This window comes from Hypanus sabinus, chromosome 11 (assembly GCF_030144855.1).
Source record: "Hypanus sabinus isolate sHypSab1 chromosome 11, sHypSab1.hap1, whole genome shotgun sequence".
Taxonomy (NCBI): Eukaryota; Metazoa; Chordata; class Chondrichthyes; order Myliobatiformes; family Dasyatidae; genus Hypanus; species Hypanus sabinus.
Window position 1 is genome coordinate 54,847,397 of NC_082716.1, and position 23,644 is coordinate 54,871,040.

General features: G+C 43.9%; 1 protein-coding gene across 3 annotated transcripts in view; it reads right to left on the bottom strand.

Moving 5' to 3' along the window:
- Positions 1–23,644, bottom strand: part of lrrc7 (leucine rich repeat containing 7) — a 247,808-nt gene that overhangs the window by 170,252 nt on the left and 53,912 nt on the right. For all 3 annotated transcript variants that reach the window (XM_059983603.1, XM_059983601.1, XM_059983602.1), the window contains exon 6: positions 18,698–18,761. In XM_059983603.1, coding sequence (XP_059839586.1) covers positions 18,698–18,761 — 64 coding nt within the window. The remainder of the gene's footprint in view (positions 1–18,697; positions 18,762–23,644) is intronic.

Consider the following 23,644-nt stretch of genomic DNA (forward strand, 5'->3'; position numbering starts at 1 on the left):
TTCTTTTTACATTACATGTTAATAAAATGGATGACGGAATTGATGGATTTGTCACAAAATTTGCAAACAATATGAAGATAGGTGGAGGCACAGGTAGTTTTGAGAAAGCAAAGAGGCTACAGAGGGACAGATTAGGAGAATGGGCAAAGAAGTGGCAGATGGAATACAGCGTCAGGAAGTGTACGGCCATGCACTTTGGTAGAAGAAATGAAAGTGCAGACTATTTTCTAAATGGGGAGAAAATTCAAAAATCTGAGGTGCAAAGGGACTTAGGAGTCCTCATGCAGGATTCCCTGAAGGTTAATTTGCAGGTTGAGTCAGTGGTGAGGAAGGCAAATGAAATGTTGGCATTCATTTTGAGAGGACTAGAATATAAAAGCAAAGTTGTAATGTTAGGATTTTATAAGGCGCCTGGTGAGGCCTCACTTGGAATATCGTGAGCAGTTTTGGACACCTTTTGTAAGAAAGGATGTGCTAATTTTCAAGAGTGTCCAAAGGGATTCAAAAGAATGATTGGGGATCTCATTGAAATTTATCAAATATTGAAAAGCCTCAATAGAGTGGATATGGAGAGAATGCTTCCTATGGTGGGAGAGTCTAAGGTCAATGGATATAGCCTCAGAATAGAGGGACGTCCATTCAGAACAAAGATGAGGAGGAATTTCTTTAGCTAGAAAGTGGTAAATCTGTGGAATTTGTTGCTACAGGAGGCTGTGGAGGCCAGGTCATTGGGTACATTCAATGCAGAGGTTGATAGATTCTTGACTGATCAGGGCATGAGGGGATAAGGGAGAAGGCAGGAGATTGGGGCTGAGAGAAATGGATCAGCCATGATGAAATGGCAGAGCAGACCCGATGGGGCACAAGGCCTAATTCTGCTCCTATATCTTATGGTCTTATGTACTCAATCAGCAAGTCTGAGTGAGCTACGGCTTCTCATGCTTCCGATCACTGATTACCACTACTCTAAAAACCAAGCCGCCGCGAATCGATGACCCGCTATCCAAACACGAGGAAATCTGCAGATGCTGGAAATTCAAGGAACACACATAAAATGCTAGTGAAACGCAGATGCCTGGCCTGCTGCGTTCCACCAGCATTTTGTGTGAGTTACCTGCTATCCAAGGTCAGTTAAAAATGAGCAAGGAAGATCCTTGTATCATAAATATGCAAAGAATACAATTCATAAAGCATTTTTGGCCTCAGTATGTCCCAATGACTCATGACTAATGAATAATAGATTAAGTCACAGTTAGCAGCTCGGCAAACTTGTCAGCCAGGAGACACAAGGGGCTGCAGATGCTGGAATCTAGAGCAATACACAAAATGCTGACAGAACCCAATGTTTCAGGCAGCATCTGTGCAGAGAGACGGATAGTCGATCAAGACCCTTCAAGTGGAGTGACGAAAACCAGTCTGAGGAGGAGGGAAGATGTATGTAAAATTATGGTGGGTATAGATAGAGTGAATGCAAGCAGGCTTTTTCCACTGAGGCTAGGGGAGAAAAAAAACCCAGAAGACATAGGTTAAGGGTGAAGGGGGAAAAGTTTAAAGGGAACATTGGGGGGGGCTTCTTCACACAGAGAGTGGTGGGAGTGTGGAGTGAGCTGCCAGATGAAGTGGTAAATGCAGGCTCACTTTTAACATTTAAAAATAACTTGGACAGGTACATGAATGAGAGGGGTATGGAGGGATATGGGCCAGGTGCAGGTCAGTGGGACTAAGCAGAAAAATGGTTTGGCACAGCCAAGAAGGGCCAAAAGGCCTGTTTCTGTGCTCTAATGTTCTATGGTTCCACGTGAAGCAAAAACTAGCAGGTGATAGGTGGAGGGAGGGGGCAGGAGAGTTAAATATTACTGAATGGAGCTTAGAAAGTTAAAAAAAATTGTAGATTGGTTCTTATTGCAATCCATATTTGTTCCAGAGAAATGCATAATCCCACTCTTAAAGTGAAGTTCACTTTTTTACCTTTTCAAGGTTCTTCTGAAGACCCTGACCTGGAGTTACTCTCTGACCTTGGTTTCTTGTGGGAATGGGACCCGCTCTCAGGGCCTCACGACCGGCTGCTTTTTGATATCCCAAAGTTGCGGCCTGGAAGACCAGCGCACCTTCAGGGTTCCAGATCTCCGTGGCTCTGGAGACGTGCTGATTCTAGGCCGGTGCCCCTGACTGAAGCGGTGCGGGAGAACATGGAACATCGGGAGCAGCAGGTTGGCTGTCGTGGTTTGCATGCCTGAAGACTCTCTGGGTGAAGACTTTCTGCAGCCGACTCTCTGGGTGCAGAGCTTGGGAAAAGCGATGCAGCAGGCTTTTAACATCGTAAATCAGCGAGTTGTTTGTTAAGTCTCCCCTCTCGCTGTGAAACGGGGACACCTCTTTCCCCTTATTAGGGGGAGAGAGAGAGCCTGTGGTGTGTTGAATACCGGGTGAACGAATAGTCTTTGGGGCACTGCAAGTCTGTGTCTTTATTGATGTTTTGCTGCACACTTGAGTGCTCGGTAGAGGGTGCAGATGCTTTTTGTTGGTGGGGGTGGGGGGGGATTGTTGCCTTGCTGCTGCCAATACATGAAAGAGGGGAGCTGGGGGGGGGCTTCAGGGTTCTAAAATTTAACCGTCATTCATTCTTTGGGGCGCTCCTCTGTTTTTGTAGATGTTTGCAGAGAAAAAGAATTTCAGGATGTACAATGTATATTGTATATGTTTCTCTGACATTAAATGTACCTTTTGAAATTGCCACCTACTGTGAATTAGAATACTGAAGTAACACTGAAGCAACAACGCTTGATTTAATGAGAAGAGTCTTTGCTTTAAGTACCATTAAAACTCCTCTGGCATTGCAATAGAACACCTGGCAATGAAATAGAATCAAAAATGTCTTCTCAATATACTCAGATACATATGAATAACTTCATAAATGCAGATCGTAAGGTACTTGATTCCATTTTCCTTTACAATCTTTTCATACCTTCGTACTTCTTAATACATTCTACATTAAGAGTTCTGACATAACTCATTGACCTGAAATGTGAACCAACTTTGTCCACAGTTGCCACTTCATTTGAGTATTTCCATAATTTTTTTTATTTTCAGCAAAAATTAGCAATTGCCTTGGACAAAATGTTCCAGGGTCTTTCCAAATATGCTTAATAGTTCCACATAAACTTCAAAATTTCGATGAAATTGAAATTAATTTAACACTTAAATCAAAGGTCCCAACTTCAACTTTGATTTGTGGTTTGAATGACAAAAGGTTAAGCAAGTTTTGTCAAAAGTCCTACCTGTGCAAAAGTGGTAGCCCATCCAGTAGAGATGCAGGTAGGAATGAGGCTGAAATGGTGGTTACTGGACTAGTATGGCCTTCCTGTGAACTGTGGGAGAGCAGGGAGAAGTCGTGTCTTTGACAACGACATTCATAGGGGAGTTTCCAACTGCAGCTCCTCTAAAACTGTGTGAATCAAGTTGGAGCTATAGCTAGACTCACTAAGGAGCATATTGGAGGCAGAAAGTGTCAGAGGTAAAAGTTTCAGGGAGATGATCATTGCAAATTCAGCCAGTAGAATAAGTAAACCCCAGGATTCCCCCATGTTTAATCCCCTCCCTAACATCACTCCACTCTTCAAGGGGGAGAGGCAGAAGAAAGGAAATTATAGGCCAGTTAGTCTGACCTCAGTGGTTGGGAAGATGTTGCAGTCAGTTGTTAAGTATGTGACTTCAAGGCAAATGGTAAAATAGGCTGTAGTCAGCATTGTTTCCTCAAGGGAATATCTTGCCTGGCAAATTTGTTGGAATTCTTTCAAGAAATAACAGGCAGGATAGACAAAGGAGAGTCAGTGGATGTTGTTTACTTGGATTTTCAGAAGGCTTTTGACAAGGTGCCACACATGAGGGTGCCTAACAAGTTATGAGTCTATGGTTCTACAGGGAAGATTCTGCAATGGAAAAAGCAGTGGTTGACAGGCAGGAGGCAAAGAGTGGCAATAAAGCGAGCCTTTTCTGGTTGGCTGCCAGTGACTTGTGATCTTCTACATGGCTCTGTGTTGGGACCAATCCTTTTTATGCTGTATGCTAATGTTTTGGATGATGGAATTGATGGCTTGTTGCAAAGTTTGCAGACAATATGAAGATAGATGGAGGGGTAAGTTTGGAGCAAGTAGAGAGGCTACAGAAGGACTTAGTGGCAGCTGGAATACAATGTCGGGAAGCGTACAGTCATGCACTTTGGTAGAAGAAATGAAAAGATTGACTATTTTCTGAATGGACAGAAAATACAAAAATAAAGCTGAGGCACAAAGGGACTTGGGAGTCCTTAAAAGTTAATTTGCAGGTTGAGTCTGTGGTGAGTAAGGCAAATGATGTTAGCATTGATTTCAAGAGAACTAGAATATAAACGCAAGGATGTACTGTTGAGAATTTATAAAGCACTGGTGAGGCCTCACTTGGAGTATTGTGAGCAGTTTTGGGCCCTTTATCTGAGAAAGGATGTCTGAAACTGGAGAGGCTTCAAAGGAGGTTTACAAAAATTATTCCTGGCTTGAGAGCATTTGGTGGCTCTGGGCTGTATTCACTGGAATTCAGAAGAATGAGGGGTGACCTCATTGAAACCTATCGAATGGGGAAAGGTGTGGATTGAATGGATGTGGAGAAGAAGTTTCCTATGGTGGGAGTGTCTAAGACCAGAGGACACAGCCTCAGAAAAGAGGGGTGTCCTTTTACAATGGAGATGAGGAAGAATTTCTTTAGCCAGAGAGTGGTCAATCTGTGGAATTCGCTGTCACAGGCAGCTGTGGAGGCCAGGTCTGTATGTATACTTAAGGCAGAGATTGATAAATTCTTGATTGCTCAGGGAGAAGGCAGCAGATTGGGGCTGAGAGGAATAATGGATCAGCCATGATGAACGGCAGAGCAGACTCGGTGGGCCAAATGGCCTAATTCTGCTCCTACATCTTATGGTCTAACAAGTATACCATCTTGGATAGATAATCTTGGAGAGAGGGGGTAGGGTGGGGTGGGTGTGAAATAGACTTGAGATGGATAACAATAGCTGTCATCAGATCAGTGACACTATGAGTGGCTCTGTTGTACAACAGGGAAGATCAAACCTGAGCGAGCGACAGTGATGATGGACTCTGTCCGTCGAGGACACACACAAGCTTCTAAAGTGGTGCATTGTCTCCTTGCTGCAAGGAGCACCTACATCTCTAAGCAGGCAGAGGAAGTGCAGTGGTGAACGGGTTTAAATACTAGATGATTTAAACTTCCCAGATATTGGATAGGACTGACATAATACTCAGGGATTTGACCTGGCAGAATTTTGTTGGCCCAGAAAAGTTTTGTATGGCCCATAGAACAGTATGACACTACAGGCCCTTCTGCCCACAGTGTTGTGCTGACCTTTTGATGTACTCCAAGATCAATCCAACACTTCTCTCCCACATAGTCATTCATTTTTCTTTCATCCATGTGCCTACTTAAGAGCTTCTTAAATGTATCTAATGTGTCTGCCTCTGCCACCACCCCCGGCAGTCTGTTCCACATACCAACCATTCTGTGTAATAAGCCTACCTCTGACAATACCCCTGTGCTTTCCTCCAATCATCTTAAAAGTATTAGCAATTGCCACCCTGGGATAAAGGCACTGGTCTCTCTATCTATACTTCTTATCTTCCGGTAAGGTTGCCGGGCTTCCAGTACGTTTGATCGTAGCAGTTTGTATGGGGTCAACTAAGGGTGCAACCATCCTTTCTAAATGTAACTTTTATGATCGCAGCATCCTGCTCGACATAAAGAACTGCAGATCTACCCCATGAGCAAATTGCTTATTGCCAAAGAAACCGAGGAGTGGTGCGTGGAGGAGCTGGTGTGCGAAGGAGGCGTGTGATCTAACAGTGAGTGACCACCCTAGTCACTTCACTAGTGATTGCGAGACCCTTTAGGACATTGTTAATGTGGAATGCTGCAAGTCCAATTCACTGATTTATTGGTGAACAGCGAGTGAGCTGTGTGGCTTCAGCTGTAGTGAGGACTAGGCCTCAAGCCGTGGTGTCACCTGTTTCCAGCCACCCGGAGAGCGGCGTCAGAGCCGGTGCACTGCGCCGGGGTGCTGTGGTGTGGTGTCCGGGCTAGAGAGTTGTTGCTGACTCCCAGTGTTCAGTCAGCCTCAGAGAAGCAGTACTGTGGTTGACTACAGATCTCTGAGGCATTCACGGACTCAGAGTCTGGACCTTTTTTTGGCGTGGCTATATTTTTACTGACATCTTACATGTCTTTGCTGTCTTGTATGCACAATGTGTGCTTTGTGCTGTGTGACAGTTGCTACTGTGGTTTGCACATTGCCCCTAGAGTGACACTATCTTGTTTGGCCATATTCATGGGTATTCATGTATGGTTGAGTGACAATAAAACTTGAATTCAATACATATTCATCAAGTCACCTTTCATCCTCCTTCGCTCCAAAGAGAAAAGCTCTAACTTGCTCAGCCTTTCCTCATAAGATTTACTCTCTAATCCGGGCGGCATCCTGCTAATTTTTTTTCTCCATTCTCTCTAAAGCTTTTATGTCCTTGCTATAATGAGGTGATTAGAACTGAACTCAACACTCCAAGTGAGGTCTAACCAGGGTTTTGTAGAGATGCAACATTACTTTGTGGCTCTTCTGAATAAATATGTCGTTTCCCTGCAGGAAAGGGGCCACGTTTAATCTCCTCTTTGGAAATAAGACTGGGCAAGTGGTTGATGTGTCAGTGGGCAAAGCACACAAAATATTGGAGGAACTAAGCAGGCCAGACAGCATCTCTGGAAAAAACTGCAGTCGATGTTTCAGGACGAGACCCTTCATCAGGACTGGAAAAAAAGATGAGGACTCAGAGTATGAAAGTGGGGGGAAGGAGAGGAAGAAATACAAGGTAGTAGATGATAGGTGGAACTGGGAAGGGGAGGGGAGGAATGAAGTAAAGAGCTGGGAAGTTGATCGATGAAAGAGATACAGGGCTGGAGCAGGAGAAACCCGATTGAAGGAAAGAAAAGCGGGAAGAAGGGAGGTGAATGGCAGGTAAGGAGCTCTGCTGTCCTTCAACCTGGGTGTGACCTTATCTTAACAGTAGAGAAGGCCATGGACTGACATGTTGGAATGGGAAGTGGAGTCCCAGTGTGACACTCTTGTCCATTTGTCCCTCCCTGTTGATCTCCATCCTGGCACTTATCCTTGCAACTGGAACAAGTGCTGCACCTACCCCCTTACCTCTTCCCTCACTACCACTCACAGCCCCAAACAGTCCTTTCAGGGGAGCTGACACTTCACCTACAAGATCATCTACTGCATCCGGCACTCCCGGTATGGCCTGCTGTATATCGGTGAGACCTGATGCAGATTGGGAGACCGCTTGGCCGAGCATCTACGCTCTGTCAGAAAAAGCAGGATCTCCCAATGGCCGCCCTTTTTGATTCCACATGAGAGTCCATGGCTTCCTCTACTGTCGCAATGGGACCACACTCAGGTTGGAGGGGCAACTTTTTATATTCCATCTCGATAGCCTCCAACCTGATGGCACAAACATTGATTTCTCAAACCTCTGGTAATGCACCCCTCCTCCTTCACCATTCCCCATTTCCATTTCCCTTTCACCTTATCTCCTTACCTGTCCATCACCTCCTTCCCTCTGGTGCTCCGCCCCCTTTTTCTTCCATGGCTCTCTGTCCTCTTCTATCAGATTCCCCTTTCCCAGCCTTTCTTCTCTTTCACCAATCAATTTCCCAGCCTCTTACTTCATTCCTCCCCCTTCCCAGAGTCACCTACTACCTTGTGTTTCTTCCTCCTCTCCCTCCACATTCTTACTCTGATTTCTCATCTATATTTTGCAGTCCCGATGAAGGGCCTCGGCCTGAAACACTGACTGTACTCTTTTCCATAGATGCTGCTTGGCCTGCTGAGTTCCTCTAGCACTTTGTGTGCGTTGCTTGGATTTCCAGCATCTGCAGATTCCCTCCTGTATGTGATGCGTCAAGTGGCCTATTTTGGGTTCAGGGACCATAATTCTGAGTGCCAAATTAGTGGAAGTCTAATTTTGCCGCCGTCAAACAGAAATTTGCAAAAAAAAAGTTGAATCAGAGAGGCTGTTTGCATGTTCCAGGACAGCATGCGCCTGTTAGCATGAAGGGCAAGGCCAGCAAGGTTAAGGAACTGTGATTCACAAAGGACATTAAGCATCTGGTCAGGAAAAATTAGGTACATGTCAAGCACAGGCAGCTGGGATTGAATGAGTCCCCTGAGGAGAATAAGAGACATAGGAAGGAAATTAGGAAGGCAAAAAGTGCCATGAGACTTCACTGGCAGACAAGGCAAAGGAGAATCCTATAAGATTCTACATTAACTTAGAGTTAATATATACCATCTGAGAGGAGTACACAGTATCAGTGACCAGCTGCATCAGCAAGTGCGTTGATGATGTTACTCTGTCCAAGACCATCACTATACGCGCTAACCAGAAGCCATGGATGACAGCAGAGGTGCGTGCGCTGCTGAAGACCCATGACTCTGCCTTCAGAGCAGGCGACAAGGCAGCCCCAACAACAGCAAGGGCCAAACTGTCGCAGGCCATCAGAGGGGCAAAGCGTGCACACACCCAGTGAATCCACAGCCACTTCCAGAACAGTGGCAACACGAGGCGCATGTGGAAGGGCATCCAGGACATCACCAATTACAGGACAGCATCACCTGACTGTGCGGGTGGTGCCTCCCTCCCAGACGCGCTGAATAACTTCTACCCCATTTTGAGGCAGAAAATGACATGGCAGTGAGGAAGTCCACCCCTCCTACGAATGACCAGGTGCTGTGTCTCACTGTGGCCGATTTGAGAAGAACCCTGTGCAGAGTCAACCCCTGGAAGGCTGCTGGATCAGACAATATTCCTGGTAGAGTGCTCAGAGGATGTACAGACCAGCTAGCAGATGTTGTAACTGACATCTTCAACATCTCCCTGAGCAGCACCACCATTCCAACGTGCTTCAAGGCCGCCACCATCGTCCCCGTGCCAAAGAAGTCTTCAGTGTCCTGCCTAAGTGACTACCATCCCATTGCACTTACATCCATCATCATGAAGTGTTTCGAGAGGCTCGTTATGAGGCATATCAAGACCCTGCTGCCCCCCTCACTGGACCCTCTGCAGTTTGCGTACCAACCCAACCACTCAACAGATGACACCATTGCCACCACCCTCCACCTGGCCCTAACCCACCTGGACAAAAAAGACACATACATTTGAATGCTGTTCATAGACTTCAGTTCAGCATTCAACACAATCATTCCTCAGAAACTGATTGGAAAGCTGAGCCTACTGGGCCTGAACACCTCCCTCTGCAACTGGATCCTAGACTTCCTGACTGGGAGACCTCAGTCAGTCCGGATCGGGAGCAGCATCTCCAACACCATCACACTGAGCACAGGGGCTCCCCAGGGTTGTGTGCTCAGTCCACTGTTGTTTACTCTGCTGACCCACGACTGTGCTGCAATACACAGCTCGAACCACATAATCAAATTCACCGATGACACGACCGTGGTGGGTCTCATCAGCAAGAACGAGTCAGCTTATAGAGAGGAGGTGCAGTGGCTAATGGACTGGTGCAGAGCCAACAATCTGTCTCTGAATGTGAACTAAACAAAAGAGATGGTTGTTGACTTCAGGAGGGCATGGAGCGACCACTCCCCGCTGAACATCAACGGCTCCTCGGTAGAGATCATAAAGAGCACCAAATTTCTTGGTGTTCACCTGACAGAGAATCTCACCCAGTCCCTCAACACCAGCTCCATAGCAAAGAAAGCTCAGCAGCATCTCTACTTTCTGCAAAGGCTGAGGAAAGTCCATCTCCCACCCCCCCCCCCACCCCATCCTCATCACATTCTACAGGGGTTGTATTGAGAGCATCCTGAGCAGCTGCATCACTGCCTGGTTCGGAAATTGCACCATTTTGGATCGCAAGACCCTGCAGCAGGTAGTGAGGTCAGCTGAGAAGATCATTGGGGTCTCTCTTCCCGCCATTATGGACATTTACACTACACTACACGCTGCATCCGAAAAGCAAACAGAATTATGAAGGACCCCACGCACCCCTCATACAAACTCTTCTTCCTCTTGCCATCTGGGAAAAGGCACCGAAGCATTCGGGCTCTCACGACCAGACTAAGTAAGTTTCTTCCCCCAAACTATCAGACCCCTCAATACCCAGAGCCTGGACTGATACCTTGCCCTATTGTCCTGTTTATTATTTATTGTAATGCTTGCACTGTTTTGTGCACTTTATGCAGTCCTGGGTAGGTCTGTAGTCTTTTTCTGTGTTGTTTTTTTACATAGTTCAGTCTAGTTTTTGTACTGTGTCATGTAACACCATGGTCCTGAAAAACGTTGTCTCATTTTTACTACATACCGTACATAGCTGTTATGGTCAAAATGACAATAAAAGTGACTTGATTTGATCAGAAGAGTAGCTGGTGAGTGAGTGAGGGAGGGAGGGAGGATAATCGTCAATAGATGATCAAGCTTCCAAATTTATAGTTCTTGTCTGTACTTCCATGACACAGAGAAGGACGTGGTGAATTGAGAGAGAACAGGGATGTCCGGGTGCAGATCAACATGACAAAGGAGGAGGTGGAGCTCCTGAAATACATAAAGGTGGGGTAATTACCCAGGACCTGACCGGGTTTATCCTATGATGTTATGGAAAGCAAGGGAGGAGATTGCTGGGGCCCTGGCAGCAATTTTTGTACCTTTGTTAGTCATTGGTGAGGTACCAGAAGACGGGAGGGCAGGTAATGTGTATTTATTAAAGAGCAGCAGGAATAAGCTGGGGAACTACAGGCCAGTGAGCCTGAAATCCATGATAGTTAGATTATTGCAAGACCTTCCGAGGGGCAGATTATTTGGAAATATTTGGAAATATAAGGACCAAGTTGAGATGGCAGCATGGCTTTCTGTGTAGTAAATAATGTCTCGCAGATTTTATGAGGTGACCAAGAGGACCAATGAGGATAGACATGGTTCATCTTGTTTACATGGACTTTAGCAAGGCCTTTCATAAAGTCCCACATGGTTGGCTGGTTTGAAATGTTAGAACACATGGGCAGGGTGAGCAAGACAATTTGATGCCGTTTCAGTGGAAGAGTCAGGGGGTAGTAGGGAAGGGTCACTTTTCAGAATGGAGACCTGTGGCCAATGGATGCACCTGAGGGATTGGTGCTGGGTCTTTTTTCCTGTTTGCCATCTATATTAATGATTTGGGCGTAAATGCAAACAGCATGATTAGTAAGTTTGCAGGTAATGCTAAATTTGTTTGTATGATGGACAGTGAAGATCATATAAGCTTACAATTGGCTACAGATCATTTGAGAAATAAAGCAAGGGTGTGGCTGATAGAGTACAACTCAGATAACTGCAAAATTGTTGCATTTTGTGAAGCTAAACCCGGGCAGACATATAGAGTGTTGTTGAACAGAATGACTTTGGGGTGTAAGTACAACGATCCCTGAAAATAGGAAAGTAAGTTGACAGAGTGGTGAGGAAGGTGTTTGCCTACATTGGCTGAGGCAATGAGTTTAAGATTTGCGACTTCATATTATAGTTGTGCAAAAGCTGGAGCTAATTAAGCTAAGAGGGTACAGAAAAGAAATTCAAGGATTTTGCAGGATTGGAGAGGTTGGATCGGGTCGGTCTATTTTCTATGAAGCGAAGGAGGCTGAGAGGTGGCATGAGGTAAGATAGTCAGTGACTGCTCCTATGTAGTGATGTTTAAAAGTAATATGTATAGATTTAAGTTGAGAGGGAGGATATTTTCAAGGGAAACTGTTAAATTTATCACACAAAGAATAGCTGGCATCGGGAATAAGCTGCCAGAGGAGGTGGTGAGGCAGAAAGAGAAACAAAATTTGAGAGTCATCTTAATGAGCAGGGCAGAGGGGAATATGGAATTAATACAGGCAAGCGTGATTAGTACAGCAAAGCATGATGGATGGCATGAATGTGATGGGCTGAAGGGCCCATCTATGCTGTGCAACTCTATAACGTCATATGACACCTGACGATATACATTAAAATTATATTAACATCATTAAATGCTGTAAAATGTAATGAAAATTCAAATTAGGGAAATATATTAGCAACTGAAACTGTAATTTCCCTTTAAGGAACCTGCTTCAACAGCGTTGATTCTACACTCTCTTATAATAAGAACATTGGAATATTAATGAGCGGAGTCTCTGAAGTTGCAAGATTCAGCAAGGTCAAGAAAGGCATCGCAAAATCAGTTTCCTGAATTATTTAAAATAACACAGGCATCTCTGTTGCTCACTACTGATGCAAAACATAGAAACTTAACGAAATCAAGTCAACTGTTTAGTATCATTAACATTCCTTTTGAGAAGTATACCATTTTGATGCATCAAATAAAATAATAAATTCTAGTCTTACTATGTTTTTAAAGTAACGGTATAATATTCAAAATACTGGCAGAAGAAGCCCATGTAAATAATACATTTCGCAATTTTCCAAGAAGAGTGAAACTAAATCTCATTTTTTCATTTTTCTATTTATTAAAAAAATGATTACACCACAGATCACTCATCTTTAAGTACACTTTGGGTGATATCCAGAACAGAGAGAAAATGCAAATATCTTTGCCAAATGTACTTGGAGCAAGAATGGAGATAATGGGAGTAACAGTATATTTCAGGCACACTGAAAATGGATACCATGACATCCATGAGCTTGTCATCTCTTCCTGACTAGCCTGTTCTGTCAGATAATATATGATTATGATTATGGTGCATTCCCCTTACCCCTTAATGCCTTTTGGTCTGAAAAGCTACCGTTTCCTTGAAGTTATACCAACTTGTCTTTCAGTTTTTGTAGTAGAGAATTACATAGGTTTTTCACCAACTGAGTGAACTAACTACTCATCTCAAGCCTAAACATTTCACCCTGTATCCTTAGACAGCTGGCTCCAGCATCCTCGGTTGGGGAAAGTTGAACCTGTTGAACCTTGTCAAAATTATGTACTTTTCACATTCTTCAAAACTCCAGTGAATACAGATCCAGTTGACCCAATCTCTCCTTATCTGACAATCCTACCATGCCTGTGAATTTGTTGCATTCCCTCTATGGAGCATTTGTTCTAAATATATCCTCTGTTAGCAAAGGAGACCAAAATTTCATACCAACACACACAAAATGCTGGAGGAACCCAGCAGGTCAAGAAATGAATAAACAGTCAATATTTTGGGCCGAGACCCTTCTTCAGGACTGGAAAGGGAGGAGGAAGATGCCAGAATAAAAATATTGGGGAAGGGGAAGGAGGAAAACTAGAAGGTGATAGGGAAAGCCAGGTGGGTGGGAAAGGTAGAGGGCTGGAAAGAGAGGAATTTGATAGGAGAGGAGAGTGGACCACAGGAGAAAGAGAAGGGGCATCCAGGGGGAGATGACAGGCAGGTGAGAAGAGTAAGACACCAGTGGGGAATAGAAGAAAAGGGGAGGGGAGAGATTTTTTAACTGGAATTTCATATAATAGTCCTCAAAGGTCTTACCAAAGTCTTATATCACTTCTGTTTTCAGAACTTTTGCAAAGAAGGCCAACACACAATTCATCTTCATAACAGCTTTCTGTATGCTTTATTTCAGTAAGTGGTATAATGTGGGCTTCCAGATCACTTATCCGAAGTTCAAGTTTATTATTGTCTGACTGTACATATATACAACCAAATGAAACAACATTTCTCTGGACCACAGTGCACCCACACAACATATATCACACACAGCACATAAACCAAAATCTTATACTATATATAACTTAATAAAATATACTTCAAAATGCAGAATGACAATTTTACAAAATGTAAAGCACAGCAGGGGTAAACAGTGAACAGCTCGCTGTCCTAGTGACAGGACCTCAGTGGAGGCAGGGTATTCATTTGTCTCACAGCCTGAGGAACAAAGTTGTTACCCAGTCTGGCGGTCCGAGAGCTTCTGTACCTCCTTCCTGATGGTAGCGGCTCGAAGAGATTATGGAATAGGTGGTAGGAATCCTGAACAAATGCTCTGAGCCCTTTATCTACACCCTTCCCAGTGAATGTCATAAATTGGAATGGGGAGGTGGTGTGTGGAGAGAGACCTTGATGACCATCTTGGCAGATTTTACTACCCTCTGTAGGGTCTTGCGGTCTGATGCTTTGCAGCTTCCATACCACACGGTGATGCAGCCAGACAGGACCCTCTCGATGGTGCTCCTGCAGGAAGTTGTTAGAATGGGGACGGGGAGCCTTGCACACCTCAATCTCCTCAGAAAGCATAGACACTGCTGTGTCTCCTTGACTGGTGAGGAGGTGCCGTGGGTCCAAGTTAGATCATTCACCACGTGCTCTTCACTCTCTCCATGGCAGAGCCATTGATGTGCAATGGAAAGAGGTCAACCTGTGCCTTCCTGATGGCTACAATCATCTCTTTTGTTTTGTCCACAGTGAGACTCAGGTTGTGTTCTTGACCATTTGTCAAGCCTCTCTGCCTCCTCTGTATGCCGATTCATTGTTGCTGATGAAGCTGTGAACTTGATCATCAGTGAACTTGATGACGCTCCTGTTTGAGCTGAATCTGGCGGTGCAGTCGTGCATCAGTAGTGTGAACGCTGCTCAGTTCTCAGTGCTCAGCGTGATGAAGTTGCGATGTTGCTGCTGGTAACCCAGTTACAGTGAAGGGTGTTGAGTCCCAACGAGGACAGTTAACCCACCATCGTCTGAGGGTTAAACGTGGAGCTGAAGTGGGTGAACAACATCCTGATGTATGAGGCATTGCTTTATAAGTGGCCGGGCCAAGACTATGGCATCATCAGTGGACTGGTTTGAACAGGCAAACTGAAAAAGACCTTATGTAGCTGGAAGGAAGGATTTCATAAGATCCATTACCAGAAGCTCAAAGCACTTCATGATTGTTGAGGTCAGTGACACTGGGCAGTAATTGTTTAGCAGTTACCGTTGCTCTCTTGGGCACCAGGATGATGGTGACTGCCTTGAAGCCTGCAGGGACAGTGAATTGCTTCAGAGAGATATTAAAGATATCCATTAAGAATTTTGTTGGCTGGGCCACACAGTCCCTCAGCACTGACTGGGTATATTGTCTGGCCCATGGATTTACCCTGGTGAGAGTTCTCCTCACCTCCGCTGCGGCCTGCTCTTCAGGAAGAGAAGTAAGCCTTTCTCAATCTCACATCATTCCATTGGTCAATTGCACATAGAAAGCATTCAGCCTGTTAGGAAGGGCGGCATCATTGTCATTACGAGCAGGGTGGATTTGTATACTTTGCCACATGCTCCGCGTGTCCCTGGTGTCACAAAGGTGCTTGCAAATTTCCTGTGCATACTCACACTTTGCCTTCCCTTTGACTCTTGCTGACCTTACAGTCATCCTGTGCCCTGATCTGACCCTTAAGCAGTGCATGAACCTCATCTGTCAGCCATGGTTTCTGGTTTGCCCTGACAGTGTAGTGGTTAATCATGGTGACATCCCCAATGCACTTTACTAAGCGGTCTGTCACCGATTCCGCACATTCATTAACATTTCAGCCTTCTCTTTTTCCTTAGTAAGTGCATAACTGCATATTTATCTACATTACACCTCATCTTCACCTACATTTGTGTCCATGTACTCTGCTTACCCAAGTTGCCTCAATGTTCCTTTGCATTCTGCTCAGTCCCAAGCTTCGTGCCAAGAGCAAATTTAGAAATCTGGCATTTAGTTCCTTGCTCCAGATCACTGTTAAAGAGCTGGAGCTTCAGGCCTGATACCTTTGTTCCTACAGAACACTACCTATCACAGAAATCAGGATCCATTTAGAACTACTCTTTGTTTTCTGTATATCAATCAATTTTCAATCCCTCAGTACCATGGCTTACACTCTATTTACTCAAGACAATCAAATATCACCTGAATATTCAAATACAACATATTTGCCTATTCTCCATGATCAATCCCTCCAATTACATCCACAAACAATTCCCAATACATTTGTCAAATATGATTTCCCTTCCATAAATTCACGTCAACATTTTCTAATCCTGCTAACATTTTTACGCATCCTCTTATCAGGTACATTACAGTAGAGTTAAGCATTTTCCATATAGCCAACGCTAGATTAGCTGTTGTAGTTCCTTTACACTCCTTCCTTTTTTTAAATAATGGGGGCTACATTTGTCACCTTCTTACCTGCAGAATTTATTATCAATAACATGTAACCTACTCTAGAAACTGTCTAGAGTTTCCCTAGAGCATAGCCCTCTAATTTTCTAAGGTCCATGTACCTGAGAGGCTCTTAAAAGACCCTATTTTATCATAAAATCTCCTGTTTCTAACTACATCATGCTTTCACTTATCATTTCCTTTTCCCCTTCTTATAGAAATTTTTACAGTTCAATTTTTGTTCATTTTAAGCTTACTCTCATACTTTTCCTCTCTTTATTAATCTCATGGTCGTTTTTTGCTGAACTCTATACTGCTTCATATCCTCAGGCTTGTTAGATTACCTAACAACTTCATTTGATTCCTTTTTTAATCTATCTAATTCTATACATGATTATTTTTGATTGCCAAGGGTGGATCACATTTCTGTTTGTGAAATAACTGGCATTTCAGTTCTGTCTTGCCTCCTAATGAGGCTTCCCAAAATATGCAAGCTAACTTACCTCAATTTGTTGGTATTTTCTTTGCTTCAATTTAGGGCCCTAATTTAAATGGAACTGTTTCACTTTCTATCTCAGTAAAGAATTTTTTCAGGTAATGGCCATTCTTCCACAGAGGATGTCACAAAACAAAACTATTAACTAAACCCTTTCTTGTTCTAGCCTAGTCTACTCCCTATTGGCTCCTCATTGTGGTGGTCCAATACTCTCCAAAGTACCTCTGCTCATTTGGTTTGACAAGTCAAGAAAAGGACAACAACGAAAGGTATGAAAGGTGAAAGAGAACCAGATCTGTCAAACTATAGTTAATCAGGTGTAGATTAGGAAGATTCAAGATCTAAGTTTCTCTTTCTTCATCTTGTTCTGTGTTCTTATATTTTCTATCTGCCTAATCTATCACTTCTCACTCTCTTTTTCTTTGCTTCCCTCTGTACTTAGATATAGAGCTATGGAGTCATACAGGGTGGGAACAGGCTCTTTGGACTATCTTGTCCATGTCATCCTTGTACCTTGCACTAACACTATGTACAGATATATCTGCTTCACCCCGCCAGGTCTTCATACTCTCCACATTACTATTCAATTCCAACAGTCCTGCTCTTGACCGATTACTGTTGCACATCTTGGTTAGTTGCCCCTTTGCTCTGTCTATCCCTGTTTCTTGTTTACCCTGCAGGGTCCTCTGGGCCATCACTCTTTCAGGTCCACTTCAGCTCCACGTTGCTGAGATCCCTGCAGGTCTACTTCATTTTTTATCTGTCATATTCCTGTCTCTCCTGTTATCCACTTTATTTTCTCCTTTTCCACAAATTCACAATCGCATAAAGAAATGCTATAAAACAAAGCCACACATGATTGAGTTGGGTTGTACCCAATGAGATGCAAAAGACAGATTTTACGTTCCTCTGTAGTAATGGAATTTGCAGTAAATTGATTATTTTTCGGAGTCACACCAGATCATCAATCCACATTTTAAAGTTGTAAATCAATTTTAAAAATCTTCTTGCTAGGATGCTCGTATCTGTTTATGATGTTAATATTAAACAGTGTTCTAAACAGTTCCATCGGTCTGGGATGGTGGTGAATATTGGTAGCTCAGGTTGAGGAGTTTGCTGCCGTTTCAGTGCGCAGTTGTTGGTGTTTCTCTCCGGAAGTGCTCATGTTCATATAGGCATCCATTCACTTGCCTTGGTTCTGATCGGCTACCCCTTCAGTTGACCTTTAATTTCTATTATCTTGCATTTCTTTGGCTCTCAGGGGTTCATATGTGGCATCTATTATGATAAGTTTGTTTACGGAATTATCAGATGAGAACCACGCTTCTAAAAATTCGCAAGCCCGCTTCATTTGCCTGTGCCACAGCCTCCCCAGTATCCTGGCTAAATTGGTGTCCTTCTCGGTCTTCACGTAACGAGATCAGCGACAGTGGATCATGTCTCCGTCCGTACCGCCATTTTGTGTTCCCCTAAATCAGTTGAGAGTTTACATCCTGTCTGGGTGACATAGTTCTTGTTACAGCCTCCAGAAGTGATCCTGCACACCACATTACTTTTTACTGGTACCTTGGTTCTTGAGACAAGCTTCCTTAGAGTCGCCCTTGCGAAAGAAATGTCAGCCAATGGAATTCAAATGTCAGCTGAAGGGGCAGCAAATCAGGACCGAGGCAAGTGAACAGGGGCCTATATAAATGTGAGCACTCCCAGAGAGAAACACTGACAACAGCGCACTGAGGATGTCACTTCAACTCGTGATGAAACATCTGCAAGCTAATTACCAAGCTCGGCAAACACCACAATGTCAAGTCCTATTGGTGTTGACAGATGCATGACAAGGAGATATATTTTGAGTGCTCAGTTACCTAAATATAAAACAGATGTTAAATGAGCCAACAGACTTTACAATATTGAATTGATTATTCTTTTGGTATATGATAATTGCCAGAGTTAGTGGTACCTGATTAATTTGATTCAACTTATTTAAATTTATCCTTACCAGTTCTGTAAATTCATTACTACCCAGGTCCAATCGATCAATTTGTGTCAGTCTGTGCATTGACCTGCAAAAGTTCAGAAAGAAAGGATTTGCAAATTGTCACGTTATTATAATATGCTGTTACGAATGTGACGCAACTCTGAGGGGCCGAAGGGTACAAAGTCGCCCCCTCCTTTTTGAGAATCGCCAAGATCGCTATTAATTCGGGTCTGGGACCCAGGACACGCAGAATCCACAAGGTTTGGAATGTGACCTGGCCTCAGTGAAACGAAACCACTGATAACGGCTATTGTCTCTTGGAGACGGAATTGTGTATTGAGTACTGAAACCCCAAATCCATTGAAACCCCTCAGGGGACAACCAGTGGGCTGGTTGAGGGATTGTATCATCCCAACCTGATTGATATCTGAGACCCCGTGAGTAAGGATAAAAGAGGGTTTGGGGAACAACCCCATGAGACGCACCAGGAGAAATGCTAGAAATCCCGTGACAGCGTTTAATAGCGACAGCCGGTGGGGGGCTCGTGTGCGTCCTCCCTTGCCTGGGTTGGCAGGCTCATCATGGAAAAACGGTTTAGCTAAAGGAGAGGCCACAAGTGAAAGGCCCTGACAACGAGACTCCAACGGATCGAAATCATTAAAAGAAACTCGGCAAGTTTTTCTCCCAAATCTCTCTCTCTCTCCAACCATTGCAACCCAGCGGTCCTCAAAGGCTGCAGCCTGAATGAACTGAATGAACTTTATATTTCCATCGGACAATACATTATCCCCAGACAACAAAAGAGCTTATTTCTTATTGATTATTATTATACTCGCACTTTTAGATTTAGTATTGACGACGTATATTATCTGTATATTTGCAATGATATTATTTTTGTGTATTTTTACAAATAAATACTGTTAAAAATAGTATCAGCAGACTTCAACGGACCTCTCTATCTTTGCTGGTAAGTGACCTAGTTACGGGGTTCATAATAACTTGGGGGCTCATCCGGGATTTGATACCAAATTGGAGGGCCAGTAAATCAGGCTTTTAAGTCCAAACTTGGATCTGGTTGTGCAGGTAACCAGATGGGAAGCCAGCAAAGATGGACGTAGACAAATTTATAGAAAACCTGACTCTGGAGGCGCTAGAGGCTGCCACGGAGTCGGACTTGATAAATATTGCGAAAGGACTAAACCTCACAGAGGTGAGGTTGTCAATGAAAAAGCAGGAGGTGTGGAGGGCCATAACTCTGTATTATATTGTGAAGAATGTGTTTTCGGCTGAGGTATTAGAAAATATCCCTGAGAAGGCACCAGCTAGTGGGACGGCTCAGTTAGAGTTGGAGAAATTAAGGTTGGAACATGAAATTAAGTTAAAACAGCTGGAAGCAGCTGAAAAGGAAAATGAAAGAGCCGACAAGCAAAGGGAGTATGAGCTCCAGCTAAAGGAGTTAGAGCAGGAAAGAGCTGAGAAGCAGAGGGAGCATGAAATTAAGTTAAAACAGCTGGAAGCAGCTGAAAAAGAGAAGGAAAGGGCCAAAAAGGAGAAGGAAAGGGCCAAGAAAGAGAAGGAAAGAGCTGAAAAGGAAAGGGAAAGAGCTGAAAAGGAAAGGGAAAGAGCTGAGAATCAAAGGGAGAAGGAGAAACAGAGGCAACATGAGATGGACCTGGAGAAGTTAAGGCAAGAGCGAAGAGCTCAAGGGTCAGACCGAGAGGAAAGATTTAATGTTAGTAGGGAGTTTAGGTTAGTACCTCCGTACGAGGAGACGGATGTTGATAGTTATTTCTTGCATTTTGAAAAGGTGGCAGTGAGTCAGAAGTGGCCCAAAGATCAGTGGGTGGCGTTGTTACAAAGTGTGTTAAAAGGGAAGGCACAACGGGCATATGCGGCGTTGTCCATGGAGGAGAAGGAGTCTGAGAATTATAAGAAAGGAGGCCATTCTTTGGACCTACGAATTGGTACCTGAGGCCTATAGACAAAAGTTCAGAAATTTAAAGAAAGGGTGGAATCAGATGTATGCAGAGTTTGCCTATGAGAAGGGTGTGCTCTTGGATCATTGGTGTGCAGCAGAAATGGTGGAAGAAGATTTTTGGCATCTCAGGGAGTTACTTTTGTTTGAGGAATTTAAAGGTTGTGTTTCGGATGATATCCGGATGTATTTTAATGAGAAGCCGACTAAGTCCATCTCCGAATTTGCTAGGTTCACAGATGAATATGCCCTAACCCACAAGACAAAGTTTTCCTCAAATAAAAGTTACCAGAGAGACCGTGGGAACGGTACCAGAAAGCCTGCCAGCTGAGGCAGAGATCCAGCCGGGAGCTAGTGGTAAAACTAAGGAGGAGAAAAGGCAAGACGGCAGGAGATGTCCTGGCTTGACCAGTTTTAATTGTGGAAAGGTGGGTCATATTGCATCTAAGTGCCTTACTCCGAGGAAGGAGATAGGAAAAGGGAAAGCAGCAGTCCCTACAGGATGTATTGTGTTGATCAGCGAGAAAGCCCCAGGTAGACAGAATACGAGAGGGATCTGAGAAATTTATTTCAGAAGGAACTGTGTCTGTGAAAGAGGGAGACATACCAGTTCCAGTGTGGATCTGGAGAAACACTGGAGCTGAGCTGTCATTGATTCACAGTACGGTACTAGATTTTGGTCCCGAGATTGGAGAGGTGGCTTTGCGAGGTATAGGAAAAGGGACAGAAGTGGTGCCTTTGCATAGGATCATTATAAATTGTGAGCTGGTATCCGGACCAGTTGAAATAGGGGTGCGATCAGAATTTCCGAGAGCAGACGTAGATATCCTTCTGGGTAACGATTTAGCTGGTGGTGAAGTCTGGTCAGCCATGGAGCTGCCGAGCCAGCCTGTAAGTGTTGAGGAACAGCCCCTAGATTCAAAGATCTATCCCGCATGCGCGTCCACTCGTAGCATGTCGAGAAAGGCAGCTGAGAACGAGACCAGTTTAATTCAGGCCGGTATTGATTTGGCCAAGACGTTTTTACCGACCCGGTACCAAGAGGGGTTAGAGGGTAGTAAAACTGAGAATAGGGAGGTGAAAGAGAGTAAGGGAGAGGAGGTAGTCCTGCCCTTAGCCAGGAGGAAATTTATAGAGGCACGGAGTAAAAATGAGAAACAGATAAGGCTGTTAGAAGGTCCAGGGTTAGACATGGATGATCTGTCTGGCTTGACAGAACTGTTTGAAGAAGTTGAAAATTTTAAATGTGTTCCCGATAATGAAATAATGAGGGCAGTCCTAGATGAAAAGGAAGCCATTACCTTGAAGAAATCTGCTGGGTTGGCAGATGAGGTTGTTTCAGCCCGTGGGGTTGAGTTTACTCCAGAAGGGAGTTGCCCAGAGAGTAACTGGGAGGATCAGGGGAACTTAGAATTTGAAAAGGGTACGGGTATTGAAAGCCTGGAAGAGGCAGATGTCCCATTTGAGTGTGTTCAAGATGTGGATGCACGTGGTACTGAACCTAGTAATGGAACTCAGGAAAAGTCTGAGGTATTTGATTCAGTTGAAAAGGAATGCAGTCCTTGTGAGTCAGATGGACTTGGTTCAGTGAAGAAAGGGTTAACCGTGGTACTAGTGGGAAGTGAGAATTCCCAGTTGTTTGTGTTCGAAGGTGTGTTAAAAGTTAGTGAGGAGATAAAAGGTGGTGAGGTGAATATTATTATTGAAGGGAAAGGGAAGTGCAGTTCTTAAATTGAATGAAGAAAATTTAAAGTCTGGATTGATGTCAGTAGCAGTAACCAGGCTACAGGGACAATGGCTTGGTAACACGGTACCTGCAAATCAATTACAAGTTGATTTGGAATGTAAAGGTGCCCCACACACTATTGTTATTCAAAAGTGTGCTATGAAGAGGCAGAATTTGAAATGCTGTTTGGACAAAGAGGAATCGCTTGCAGATCTTAAATCGAAAACTAATAGAATGAAGGGTCCTGAAGGTAAAACTAACGATTTGCTTAAAAATAAAGAATTGTGTGGAGATTCCGGAAAATGGGCTACGTTTGGAAATCATTGTTGATAAAATAACTCCTATGAAAGGAGCATGTAAAAGCCTATTCCACACTGGTGCACAAGCTAACCACGTGAGAGTTAACTGGAAAAGGGGCAAGAGTTGACGGGATGCCACTTTAAATAACAGGATCCGGTTTTAAGGGATTTCGACAAAGCATGTGAATAATAAAGACAACCCCATGGAAGATTGACTGTTAAGTTTGAAAGTAAAATAAAGATTAGTATTTGCATGAACTTTTGTAATATACACGTAAGCCAAGATCACAACCCTTTAGTTTTTGTTTGCTGAAGGAAAGGAATAAAAATAGGTGGTTATTAAATTGGAGTCTGATGCTACAAGAATTTATTAAGGTACAAGATGTTAAGGTATTAAAGGAAGTGACAATGTAATCGCTAACTGTTTAGATGCTGAATTGAATGTATAACTGTATTACTCTGTAGTGAAAAAAAACTCTTTTGTATCGTGTTAGAGTCTGAAATCCTGTAAGACTGTATTAATTAATTTTTACCTGTGGTAAAAATCTTAGAAGGAAGGGGGTGTTATGAATGCGCAGCAACTCTGAGGGGCCGAAGGGTACAAAGTCACCTCCTCCTTTTTGAGAATCACAAGATCGCTATTAATTCGGGTCTGGGACTCAGGAAATGAGAGAGAATCCACAAGTTTTGGAATGTGTCCTGGCCTCAGGGAAACAAAACCATTGATAACGGCTATTGTCTCTTGGAGACGGAATTGTGTATTGAGTACTGTACTATTCATTGAAGCCCCTCAGGGGACGACCAGAGTGGGCTGGTTGAGGGATTGTATCATCCCAACCTGATTGACATTGGAGACCCCGTGAGTAAGGATAAAAGAGGGTCTGGGGAACAACCCCTTTAGACGCACCAGGAGAAACGCTAGAAATCCCGTGACAACGTTTAATAGCGACAGCTGGTGGGGGGCTCAT